Consider the following 12,803-nt stretch of genomic DNA (forward strand, 5'->3'; position numbering starts at 1 on the left):
TTAGGGATTTGGTATTGATTGATTTGGAGTTTTGGTCATATTTTTTCTTTTAATTGTATATTCTGTATAACCAGAAATGAATATCTTAATAAGATTATTGTTCTCAGTAAACCAGTATAAATAGAATATCTCCCAGTGTGATCTAAAATTATTTCAACAAGTTAACTTTGGCTTCCTTAATTACTTATAAAATAATTATTCCTTAATACCACCATTTCCTCACTAGAAAAATTACATTTTATTACCTAAAAGACAGGGCTTTTGTCTTTTGATAACCTTGGGATCGGAATTAGCAGTGGTTCTTGTTTGGTGATCCATGTCATTCTTGTTAAGCCATGTTGAAATTTTTGATTCTCAGAGAAGCCCCTTTGAAGCAGGGGATGGCAGTGTGCACCTGGTTTCCTACTTGACTGTGGCTGCTTTCCTGCTACAGTGGCCATAGAGACTCTTAAGCCCATAAAGCTAAGAAGATTTGCTGTCTAGCCCTTTCTAAAGTCTTGTTTAAACGTAATAGTACTCTCTCCCTTTATTGTGTACTTCTTAACCTAAACGTGGTATGTGCTGTTGTGGGAGGGTGCTGTTTTAAATTATGCCCATTTGTAATGAGGTAGTCATGAGATTTACTTTATAAAAAACTCTGCATTATTAACTTAAAGGTTTAAAAACTGATCATCTGTATTCTGATAGCAAGACTGTGCATCTTGGTTACTATAGAATCTTCACTTTTTCCTCTAGGTCAGCCTTATAATCAGTTGGCTATCTTAGCTTCTTCCAAAGGAGACCATCTGACCACAATTTTCTACTACTGCAGAAGCATCGCTGTGAAGTTCCCTTTCCCAGCTGCCTCCACTAATCTACAAAAAGCACTTTCTAAAGCACTGGAAAGGTAGGGTTGACTTTTCCAACAGGAGTTGGTGTAATCTGGTGGCCTTCACCTGTCAAATTTGGGCATGCAAGAACTGATAGTTACCTGTGTTGCTCTTCTGTTTGCCTAATTTTTAAAAACACATATATTTTAATAGATTTGCATGTAGTCGTTGCTGAGTTTCAAGGAGTCTGCATCTTATTTGTTCCTAGTAGAGGAGTACAGGCTTCCCGATACCGAGGACCCCTCTGAGTCTGTTGCAGATGAAAAGTTAGATGCAGATTCCACTCCTTATGTATCAGGCGCTCAAATAATGTGTTTCTGCAGACTGAAACCTCTGTGAGGAGCTGTTAGCCATTTTGCTGCTTAAGACTCATGGAAATTTTTCTTTCATTTCAGCCGGGATGAGGTGAAAACCAAATGGGGTGTTTCTGACTTCATCAAGGCCTTTATTAAATTCCACGGTCATGTGTACCTGAGTAAGAGCTTGGAAAAGTTGAGCCCTCTTCGAGAGAAATTGGAAGAACAGTTTAAGGTTAGATTTTAAAAATATAGAGTGTTTTGTCTTGTCTAACAGGAAACATAAAATTTAGGGGAAGCTGACTTCCAGTTTTTATGTCATTACTTAACTATGAATTGTTGGTAAAAATTAAATTTGAAGCATATGGAATTCTTGCATACAACATCCCCTCACGTTAAACAAAGATACCATCTATAGAGAAGCATAGCGGCAGTGCTTGCAGTAAATAGCTGTGGTTGGGCAGAGAGTACTAAAGTGAGGAAAAAACAACTTCCTCCTTCCTTCCTTCCTTCTCAGATCAGGCACCTTTCTTTCTCGGTTTTGAAAGTACCCTTTTGATGGTTTTATATTCTAGGTAGGGTTCTGGTACCTACTTTATAATACTTCATTCTGCAAACCTAGTTCTTTATTCTCACAGTGCTTTGATCCATTGGGATTTGTGGTAGTTTTAAGGAAAGGAATGAGAATTTCACTCAACAGGACTATATTTTACCAATTTATGTAAGGAGATAAAATTAAATAACCTTTGTTCTTATGAAAATGATCTTCTATTAGTATATTAAATTAGCAGTTTATATGTAGTATAGTATATAAAATATGGGAGGAGTCAAGATTAAACATTAACTTTGTTTTCAAATTATTTATTCAACAAATACTTGATTGCCCGTCAGTCACTGTTTTAGTCATGAGGATCAACAGCAAACAAGACGGTCTAAAGAACATTTTCTATTTCTTGGTTACTTCTGGGTATCTAAACACTTGGGGAATTATCTATAACTGCCTTACAGTTTCATAAGTATTAAAAAGTAATATATTCCAGAAATTGTAGTTTAGACACTTAAGAGACATAATTAGCCAAATATAGTCAATGCGAAGTAGTTTTTACAGATAATCATTTTGTAGTTGACACTTCTTATGTATAAGAGATTGTACTAAATAACTATAATAGAAATAGTTTGTTTTAAAATAAGCTTCTAGAGTCCCCTGCTGTTTTCCGCACCTTTTGGTGGCCTATTTAAACTTTTAACCCATGATTTATAGAGTCAGGTGCATGAAAGGAACAGCTAATTTTTATGCCCTAAGCTGTTCTGTCTGGACAGAACAAACAAGACTGAAAAGTTTCATTTTAAGTGTTCAGATAGATGAAGGATTATTTTAAAATAACTTATCTTTGGCTGTTTTTGAGGTCAGAACTGAAATTAAATCTTAAATCTTAAAAAAGGGATCTGTAGGGGGTTGCTGGTGATTCTCTCTTTTGAGAGCTTTTAAGTCAGGTTGACAGCCATCTTTCATGGATGGTTTAGGTACAGTTCTATAAAATAGCAGGGGATTGGACCAGATGACCTCTTGAGATTGTTCCTGGCTCTGTGTCTATGAAAGATATATTCCCTAAGTGGAGAGAGGGGGGGAAATGAAATCTTCTCTATGTAAGTTATTCTGGTCTAGAATCTAGTCATTTGCATTGGATGCAACCTCAGACACTGATATTCTCTTAAAGTTTAAATGTATAAAGATTTTGTTTATTTATTTATTTGAGAGAGAGCATGTACACACAAGCTGGGGGAAGGGGCAGGGACGAATGGCTCTGTCCTGAGCAACTGAGGGTAGAGCCTAGTTTGGGGCTCAGTCATAGGACCCCGAGATCATGATCTGAGCCAAAACTAAGAGTCTGACATTTTAACTGACTGAGCCACTAAGGCACCCCTCAAGTACATATTTCTTACATATTTCTTCCTTCCTTTCTTTCTTTCTTTCTTTTTTTAAGATTTTTATTTGTTTATTTGACGAGATCACAAGCATGCAGGGAGGAAGGTGGGGGGGGGAAGCAGGCTTCCTGCTGAGCAGAGAGCCTGATGCAGGGCTCGATCCTCGGATCCTGGGATCATAACCTGAGTTGAAGGCAGAGGCTTTAACCCACTGAGCCCCCGCCAGGCACCCCTCCAGTATACATTTCTGTATATAAAGTTGTGGGGGGATATGTGGGCAATTGTAAATATACTTTGAAGAATCGTTCCAACACTTTGAAGTTAAACATAGTATGAGGCAGATCTATTTTAAACTTTACTCATTTCTGAAACATCAGAAGAACATTGTTGGAGTGAAATTTTAGTGTAGTTGAGTAAATACGCAAAAGTGTTTCTAAAGCATATGTAGATCATTAGTATCATCTACATGTAAACTTCAGTGTGTCTGTGTAACTAGCAATCTTTAGCTCCTAAGTTGAGGTTTATTGAAAGGCTTAAGGCCTGGGGTTTAGGAAATGAGACACGAGGCTTTTTATATATGTTCACTATGTACTGTTTTTTCCGAACTGCTCTTGAAGACATCTTTGAGTAACACTGTGTCAGCTCCGATCTGATTTTGTTCCTGATGAGGCGCTTTACTTACTACAGTGTAATCTAAATTTTATGAAGTTACAACGAAACAGTTGTAACTGTGGGTTGTGCCTTCACTAAATACTTATGGAGTACCTCCTGTGTACCATACACTTCTCTGGGCTCTTGGGGACAGAAGGGAGACCAAGACAAAGTCTGTGCTTTCTTGAAATTTTACATTATCATTTACATTACTTAGGATGCACTCTTATGATTAATGTTTCTGTACATACACTAGAAAATCCCTTAAAGGGCTGTGTTTGTCTTCTGTTGGGTATTGCCATCTAAAATAAAATGCCAGTGGATTAATATGTTTTTTGAAAAATAGAAGCTATAATTTTCATTTTATTCCAGTACGCTATATTTGTGTAAATGGTCAATTTAAAAGGTTGTATGTAGAGATTAAAGGAGAACTTCTGTGGGAGAAGTCTGAAGAAGAGATAGAATTTCAGAATGTTTTGAAGAAAGGAAAGAAAAATGCTTGATGCCTTTGGAAAAGGAAGAAGTATTCTTGATGTATGTACTGGAATGGCAGATGGCAAGGAGGCAGAGAAAGGAGTTTAAGTGGGATTGAATTGTACTTTTCTGCCATGATAATGTAAAAGACCTTGCTAATAGAATCATTAAACTTGGGGCGCCTGGGTGGCTCAGTGGGTTAAGCCGCTGCCTTCGGCTCAGGTCATGATCTCAGAGTCCTGGGATCGAGTCCTGCATCGGGCTCTCTGCTCAGCAGGGAGCCTGCTTCCTCCTCTCTCTCTGCCTGCCTCTCTGCCTACTTGTGATCTCTGTCTGTCAAATAAATAAATAAAATCTTTAAAAAAAAAAAAAGAATCATTAAACTTACTCTGGATATTTCAGGTTCTTTCTGTAAATAGGAAAAAAAATCTTTGGAGCTGGATAAAGGCAGCTGTAAATTTCTCAAGATGGTAGGCTCTCTTGTCATTGCTGGTAGAACTGTAAATAAGGTTATCACCATAAACCAAGTGACAGTGAATCCCCACTTGTATCCATTTCCTAAGAGGGAAGGAGGTTGACTCTTCCCTAGGTTAAGCATACGGTGAAGCGAGGATATCATCTCTAGTAGCTATCAGCTTTTAGGAACTTGTGTTTGAAATATATTTTATGTGGAAATAAACTAAAAGTACTGCAGGTGCTAAGGTAAAAGGGTGACTAAGTTGAGGCTGCCGGCTGAGAGCATGGTCAGTGATTTCTTTCTCATAATAACCTGGTTAGCAGGTTGCTGTGAACAACACAGTTATTAAGTAAAAGGAATTTGATGATGAAGATCATAGATGTGCTTCTCTAAGATGTAGAAGTTACCTATAATACATTATTTATTGTCTTAGTAGATCATTACCCCATGTTCCAAAGTAGGTTCTTGTTATGTACCCCATTTATAAGTAAGTTTCTTTAAATTTGTCAAGCCTCTGAAAGAGTAAATTTTATGACAAATTTTGGAAGTCATTCTTTATGTATAACTTATATACGTATGACCAACAGTTCAAAATATTTTTCAGTCTTTTAGTTTGAAATTTCCTTTTTACTGTGTACATTTACTTTCTAGTCATTGGTTCCAACTTAATATTTTACTATGTATGCATTTCTTACAAAACTGCTTCTAATGGATTAAGATGTATATGTTTATTGACTGACTCCCAAAACTTTTTTCTCATCATATTAAAAAACACACAGTTTACAAAAGGGAAAAAAAGTATTGTGAAAAACAGCTCAAATAGCCCTGTGGTGTCTGGGCTAATTCCTTTGAAGGCAGAGAGTCAGCCGGAGAAACATCAAACCACATCAGACTTCGTTAAAATCCTGGGATTAAGGGTGGAGACATTTACTTATCTGTATCTGTTAGTCATGTGACTTTAAATGCAGACCGCCAGTTTAATTCTTGTGAGGAAGGTGGCTCCTGTTCTTGATAATATATGCAGTATTTCTGTCATCTTTTACAGAGGCTGCTATTCCAGAAAGCTTTCAACTCTCAGCAGTTAGTTCACGTCACTGTCATTAACCTGTTTCAACTTCATCACCTTCGTGACTTTAGCAATGAAACGGAGCAGCATAGTTATAGCCAAGATGAGCAGCTGTGTTGGACACAGTTGCTGGCCCTCTTTAGTAAGTATTAAATCATTTAATTTTCTGTGCTGTCTTCTTTGGAAAGCATAATGTTAGGCATTTTCATTATCGTAACAGAGTACTAGTGACATATGAAAATGTGTCCTATATTTCCCAATATTGAATTTGGAGGCCTAAACCCTAAGTTCTGTCCTTTTATCTACTCCTATTCCCCTCACCAACTATATCTGTAACTCTTTTTTTAAGATTTTATTTATTTGACACAGAGTGAGCACACAAGCAGGGGGAGCAGCAGAGGGAGAGAGAGAGAGAGAGAAGCAGGAGGGACCCCAATGTGGGGCTCAGTCCCATGACCCTGGGATTATGACCTGATCTGAAGGCAGTTGTTTAACTGACTGAGCCTTCCAGGTGCCCTTGTAACATTTTTTTTTTTTTTAAGATTTTATTTTTAAGTAATTTCTACACCCAGCATGAAGCTCATCCTCACAACCCTTAGATCAAGACTCACATGCTGTAATGACTGAGCCAGCTGGGCACCCCTGTAACATTTTTATCATGTTATCCCTGTAACATTTTTAACATGGGGGGAAAAAATGCCTTTTTAGAAAAAAGCTGTGAGGTATTTGTGTTAAGTAGGATATAGCAGAAGGCTCATAATGGTAGTTTAATTTGGACTGGCACATAGTTTCAAATATCTTATGCTTTCTGAATACATTTTTCCTTTAAGTGTCTTTTCTTGGCATCCTGTGCAAGTGTCCTCTCCAGAACAAGTCTCAGGAGGAGTCCTACAATGCCTATCCCCTTCCTGCAGTCAAGGTCTCCATGGACTGGCTGAGACTCAGACCCAGGGTCTTTCAGGAAGCAGTGGTGGATGAAAGACAGTAGTAAGTATCTTAGAATTTCATGTTAGCTTGTGTGCTTTTTTTGTTTGATAGTCCTAGATATGTAGAAACCGCCTCCTAAAACACAACATTTGAACAGTGAAATGCTTGTATTTCCTACCTACTCTCTGAAAATTGAACCAAAGACCTCTTTGTGTGCTTTTTATTTATTTGTTTGAATTTCTCGTGTGAGGCACAATCTTAAGGATTTCTGGCTCTCTGTGGGTTACCCCCCATTCCTGGCTGCCATCGTGGGGAAGAAGCGTTTTTCACGTTCAAAATGAAATTGAAGTAAAATCAGTTTACTTCTTACCTATTACAGTATGCTCCAATTCTCTGTTTAGAAGTTGAAGAGAAGTGATTTTTTTTTTTTTTTTTTACTTTTTCCATTATTTTCTGTTTGCCTTAGAGTAATACCCAGTTTAAGTTATGTTTGCTTGTTTTGAGCATAGAAGATTGGAAATTATTTTGGCTCTCACCATTTTCTCTGTAATCTCTACTCAAAATAATTGTGATGTTTCTTAGAAGCTTTTGATTTTATGGTGACAAATGAAAGCTTTCAGTTTACCTTGATATTTTTACAGAATGTGGACTTTTTTGTATCATAAAGAAAAGGCATACTCATCACCCTTGAACAGAGAATGTAATTTGTCTATGGTGTACCCTACCCTGTCACAGATTAAGAACTAGCAATGGGTTCCATAACTGATAATGTATATGACAGCTTTGAAAACACAGTATGTTGTTTCTTTAGACAGTGTGTTCTTAGTGAATATCCATTATCAGTGCTTAACAATTTATTTTCACTAATTATTAAATTAGGAGCCTGGGAAATGCTTTGCCATAATAGGTCTCTGTTATACATCTTTGACCTTTTTTTTGTATCTCTTATCTAGACATCTTTGAAAATAGGTTTTAGGAAATCATATAGCCTTTAAAATGCTGAAGCAAGGGGAAAAAAATACATAAAGTCCAGGCCCTATAAATAACATTGTGATGGCTTATTAGTGTTTTGATTTCTCTATTTTAAAAATGTCTGAAATGTCTCTTTAATTTACAGCATTTGGCCCTGGCTAATTTCTCTCCTAAATAGTTTCCATCCCCATGAAGAGGATCTTTCAAGTACTAATGGTAAGGGCTATCTTAATCTTATGTTGTTGACATTGTTCTAAATCACCAATACTAGGCTTAAGGCCAGAGAAAAAACAGGCTCTTGTTGTTAAGTGTTTAACTTAGTGACTTTAAGTTCAGTATCTCAGAATTGACTTTGAACTCTCTACTCATCATGATTAAGAGGATGGAATTAGAGAGAATGTTCTTAACATTTCTCCCAGTAGCATATTCTCCTATTTAGCTACTTTTGAATAGGAGTCCAAAGAGAGCAATACCCTTAAATTCTTTCTTCTTCTTTCCTCCTCATTGTTACTATTTTTTTTTTAAAGGTGCTAATGGGAACAGTATTACTCCATTAAAGTAATACCTGTTTATTATAGAACATCTGGGACATTGACATATTAAGAACAGGAGTCACCCATGGCTTTCTCATACAAAGATACTTTGTACTTATTCATGTGATAGTGTATTTCTTGGGACATTTTTCTTACATGTATATACATCTGGCCTGTGATTGCTTTCAGATACAGCTTTGCACCTGCTTTTTTTTTTTTTTTTTTTTTTTTTAAGATTTTATTTATTTATTTGACAGAGATCACAGGTAGGCAGAGAGGCAGGCAGAGAGAGAGGAGGAAGCAGGCTCCCCACTGAGCAGAGAGCCTGATGTAGGGCTCGATCCCAGGACCCTGGGATCACGACCCGAGCCAAAGGCAGAGGCTTTAACCCACTGAGCCACCCAGGTGCCCCTGCACTTGCTTTTTAAAGTTAACATTATATTGTTAGCATTTTCCTTTGCCATTTAAACATTTTTGAAACATGGTTTTTACTGGCTGCATAATATTCTGCTCTGTGAATATGCCATCATGATTTTTTAAAATTTTTATTTATTTTTAAGATTTTATTTATCTATTTGAGAGAGAGAGAGCATGAGAGGGAAGAAGGTCAGAGGGAAAAGCAGACTCCCCCTGGAGCTAGGAGCCTAATGTGGGACTCGATCCTGGGACTCCAGGATCATGAACTGAGCCGAAGGCAGTTGCTTAACCAACTGAGCCACCTAGGTAGTCTAGACCATCATGTGGCGTCATTGTCTATTTCCTTTAAAATTTTCCCCATTATAAATAATTCTGCACTGAACAATCTGTAGGTGACTCCTTTCTGATTATTTTACTCCTGTCAGATCAGTGCTTCTCAAGTGTTAATTTGCAATGAATCACCTGGGATTTTGTTAAAAATGCGGTTTATGATGAATCATAAACTGGTAGATTTGGGATAGTGCCTAAGTTTCTACATTTCTAGCTCTTGGGTGATGTTGGTGTTGTTTTTCAAAACTATGAGCAAAACAAGGAGATAATCTAAACAATGAGATTACTGGATCTGAGGCTGTAAAGTGTTAAGGCTGCTAGGGAAGAAAGGTCCCATTGTCTCCATTCCCTTAGGGTTGAGTAGTGGGTAAGGAATAGGGGACAGTGTCAGGGACCCAGAGACGACCTGCAGGGATTTGATACATGAATTCTGCTCTCAGGATTACTATAGAGAAGAGCAGAGAACTCTGAGCATTATAGATAGCATTTTTTTCTGTATAGAAGATTGTCATTTTCTTGATTTAATGAACAACACTGTGCTGAGTAACAGTTCTTAAATTAAAATGTTTACAAATCTTGCTTTCTACCTTTCTGTAGCTACACCACTTCCAGAGGAGTTTGAGTTACAAGGATTCTTGGCTTTGAGACCTTCTTTCAGGTGAGTGGCAGCTCAAGGAGTTTTATTTCAAAACCAGTGATTATAGCATTAAAATGAGAAATCAGGCTTGGGTATAAAAGAACCTTAACCTTTGGTCTATCCCAACTTTGTCTTATTTTCCTAACAGCAACTAAAAGCTTAAGTTTTTTGATACGGAATGGATTTGTATATGTCATGTTTTTACCTGCTGCATAATACACAACTAAGTGCTTTTACAAATATGGGGGAAAGGAAAGGAAAAGAAAATTGCTTCTCCCGGCAATATTTATACACTGGATTTTTTTTATACTTTATTGAAATTAGAGAAGTCTCAAAAATGGGAACTAAATGTAAACCAAAGGATACTGCTCGACATCTTTCATACCAATAAAGATGATAAAGCAGTTTGTTTTTATAGTCATTCTCGTCTCTTCTCCTCCTTTCAGAGGAATAACTTCTTACTCCTTTTCAAGTCTAACTCTTTCATCTGTGTCCTTGATCCTATCCCTTCCTGCCTCCTCACCTGTTACCCTCTCTCTGTGTTGTATTTCTGGTATCTTTTTTTTTTTTTTTAAACAACTGCTTACTTTTAGCCTAGTAACATTCAGGTATACGTTGTTCTTTTTCTTTTCTTTTCTTTTTAAGATTTTATTTATTTATTTGTCAGAGAGAGAGAGGGAGAGAAAGCGCACACAAGCAGGGGGAGCAGCAGGCAGAGCAGGCAGAGGGAGAAGCAGGCTTCCTGCTGAGCAAGGAGCCCGATGCGGGACTCGATCCCAGGACCCTGGATCATGACCTGAGCCAAAGGCAGCTGTTTAACCGACTGAGCCACCCAGGCATCCCTACCTTGTTCTTCTTAAAAAGTAAAATTCACCACCCCATCTTTCTCTGATGTTTCCCTTTGTCTTCATCGTGAGACTTTTTAGAAGGATAGTTAACTGACCTTGCTTCACTCCCAGCCATTTCTCTGCTTCCTGCAACTCTAACTAATAGCGCCTTCCTGGTTACCAGACTCCACTGACTTTATAATTTTCATCCTATTCAGTTTTCTCTAGCATTGAGTCTGTTTATCCCATTCCTTCATGAAGCCTCCTTTTTCTTAGCTCAACTATCATATTCCATCTCTTTCACTTTCTTCTGTACCACATGCCTCAGAGTAGTATTGTCCAGACTTTTCCCCGCCCCTGCCCTCCCCACCCTCTGCCTTTCTGATGATCAGATCCATCCTTTTGTCTTGAGCTTTCATCTCTTGGCTAGTAAGTCCAAAATTTTCAGTTCTTTTTTTTGGAGTTTGGACTCCTGTTTTAACAATCTGATCTCCCATATACATTTCAAAGTTTAATATGACCCAAAACGACTCTTGTTTTTCCTATCTGGTCAGCAAAACTTGATCTTTCTATATTTATCTGTGTGCCATTATCCATCTACGTGAACTCTTAAAAAAAAAAAAAAAAAATCCTATTTCCATTAACCTTTCTCACCAAGTCTTTGTGATTCTGTGTTTAAAATGCCTTTTAGATCCAGCTCCTCCCATTTACTTCCCTTTGGTTCAGGCTTTTATCACTATTAACCTGGAGTATAAAAAGCTTCCCATTCAACCTCCCTACTAAGAGTCCCTCTCCTTCTATAAGTCATTTCTGGCATGCTTCTGTAATTATATTTTAAATATAGACCTGTTAATGTCCCATTACTAATACGAAGACTTCAATTCACTCACCCCCAGTGGTTCCAGTATCTTTTTTAGCTTCATGTGCAAGTGCTAGATATTTTTCAGCCATATTTCCTGCCATCTCCACCCTCCTTTCCCCTAATACGAACATTCTCTACATTCCCTGTGTCCTATTTTTGAGTAATTCTGTTTTTATTCCTACAAGACTTTGTTTATGCTATGCCTGGAAGACTCCCATTTTCCTCCTCTGTCCTTCCCTTACCTACCTGTATGCACTTGCCATTCCTGTCAAAGTGCAACTCCAGTAACATGCCATGAAAGCTTTTCAGAGCTGATCAGGAGGAAGAAGCCCCCCTATTGCCATGCTTATTCTTTGCATCATTTTTATTGTGACACTCATCAAATTGATTCACAGTCTCCTATTTCATCCTTATGACAGAGACGATTTCTCTTTCTCATTTATCTTTGTGTATTCAGCATCTAGTCGACTATCTGGCAGTGCTTAGATGCTTTTAAAAAAAACAGACTGCACTTAATGAAGAGAAATCTGAAAAATCCTTATTTTTTTCAGGTTGATTTACCTTCCAAATGTCAATGAGGTTATACTCTATGATACGTATACATTTGCCTGGTTTAGGGTCACCTAAATGCATAATTAACAGTTTGTTAGAATAGGCATGCTCTCGGATCCCTAGCATTTGCAGTGTTCATTTCAAACAGATGACATAGAATGCAACATAAGTGTTAATGAAAACTTTTACAGAAAAAGTATCTTTCCAAATAAAAGATTGTGATTTGTTTGAGCTCCTCATTTAGAAAGTAAAATCTAAATTAAAAGTATGTTAATGTAATGAATTTGCATGTTACCTTTTTTGCTTTGTTTCATTGTCCATAAAATCCTTGGGAGCTCGTATTCAAATGCAGTGGATTACATCAGGTAGCTAGTCTGTATGCAAAAATCTGAAACCATTGCAGTTAAGTGGGTGAACTTGGTTGCCTGGCAAATCTCTTTAGAAGTTTAATTTTGTATAATTTGCTTATATCAATTTTAGGAACTTGGATTTTTCTAAAGGCCACCAGGGTATTACAGGAGACAAGGAAGGTCAGCAACGACAAATACGGCAGCAGCGCTTGATCTCTATAGGCAAATGGATTGCCGATAATCAGCCAAGGTATTTCTTACCAGATGCACTTACATACCCTGCATGTGTTTCCCGCTCTGTTTAATGCTACTATAAACTCTTAAGTCAGAATGTTGGTAACACATAAGATTTTGACCCTGTTGATCCTGAGTGTATTCCATTTAATCTCTGTTCTCCCCGTCAAACTGCCTTGTGTAGAGGAATAGGCTTTGTCTCCCCTTGAATCATGAGCTTCTGCTCTAGTTTACAAACATCTGTGTAAATTTAACCAACTGGTAGGTTCATAGGTGGTTTGTGTTGGTGGGGGCAGGGTGGTCAGTGTCGGTCAGGACAGCTCAGAGTCCGATAAGTTTCTAGTACTGCCACTTCCTGAAGTGTGTGTCCTTGGGATCTTCCCAGTTGATTATCACCTTTTTCAAAGTCAGCAACTGTTTCAT

The 12,803-nt window shown here is 37.6% G+C and overlaps 1 protein-coding gene across 43 annotated transcripts in view; it reads left to right on the top strand.

Annotated features, from left to right (window-relative positions):
• SMG7 (SMG7 nonsense mediated mRNA decay factor) overlaps positions 1 to 12,803 on the top strand; it is a 92,150-nt gene that overhangs the window by 66,274 nt on the left and 13,073 nt on the right. For all 43 annotated transcript variants that reach the window (XM_082702886.1, XM_082702925.1, XM_082702902.1 and 40 more), the window contains 7 exons: positions 736 to 886; positions 1,265 to 1,400; positions 5,719 to 5,881; positions 6,570 to 6,726; positions 7,784 to 7,854; positions 9,516 to 9,576; positions 12,277 to 12,396. In XM_082702886.1, the coding sequence (XP_082559012.1) occupies positions 736 to 886; positions 1,265 to 1,400; positions 5,719 to 5,881; positions 6,570 to 6,726; positions 7,784 to 7,854; positions 9,516 to 9,576; positions 12,277 to 12,396 (859 nt within the window). The remainder of the gene's footprint in view (positions 1 to 735; positions 887 to 1,264; positions 1,401 to 5,718; positions 5,882 to 6,569; positions 6,727 to 7,783; positions 7,855 to 9,515; positions 9,577 to 12,276; positions 12,397 to 12,803) is intronic.

Source organism: Mustela nivalis (assembly GCF_964662115.1).
Source record: "Mustela nivalis genome assembly, chromosome: 16".
Classification (NCBI taxonomy): Eukaryota; Metazoa; Chordata; class Mammalia; order Carnivora; family Mustelidae; genus Mustela; species Mustela nivalis.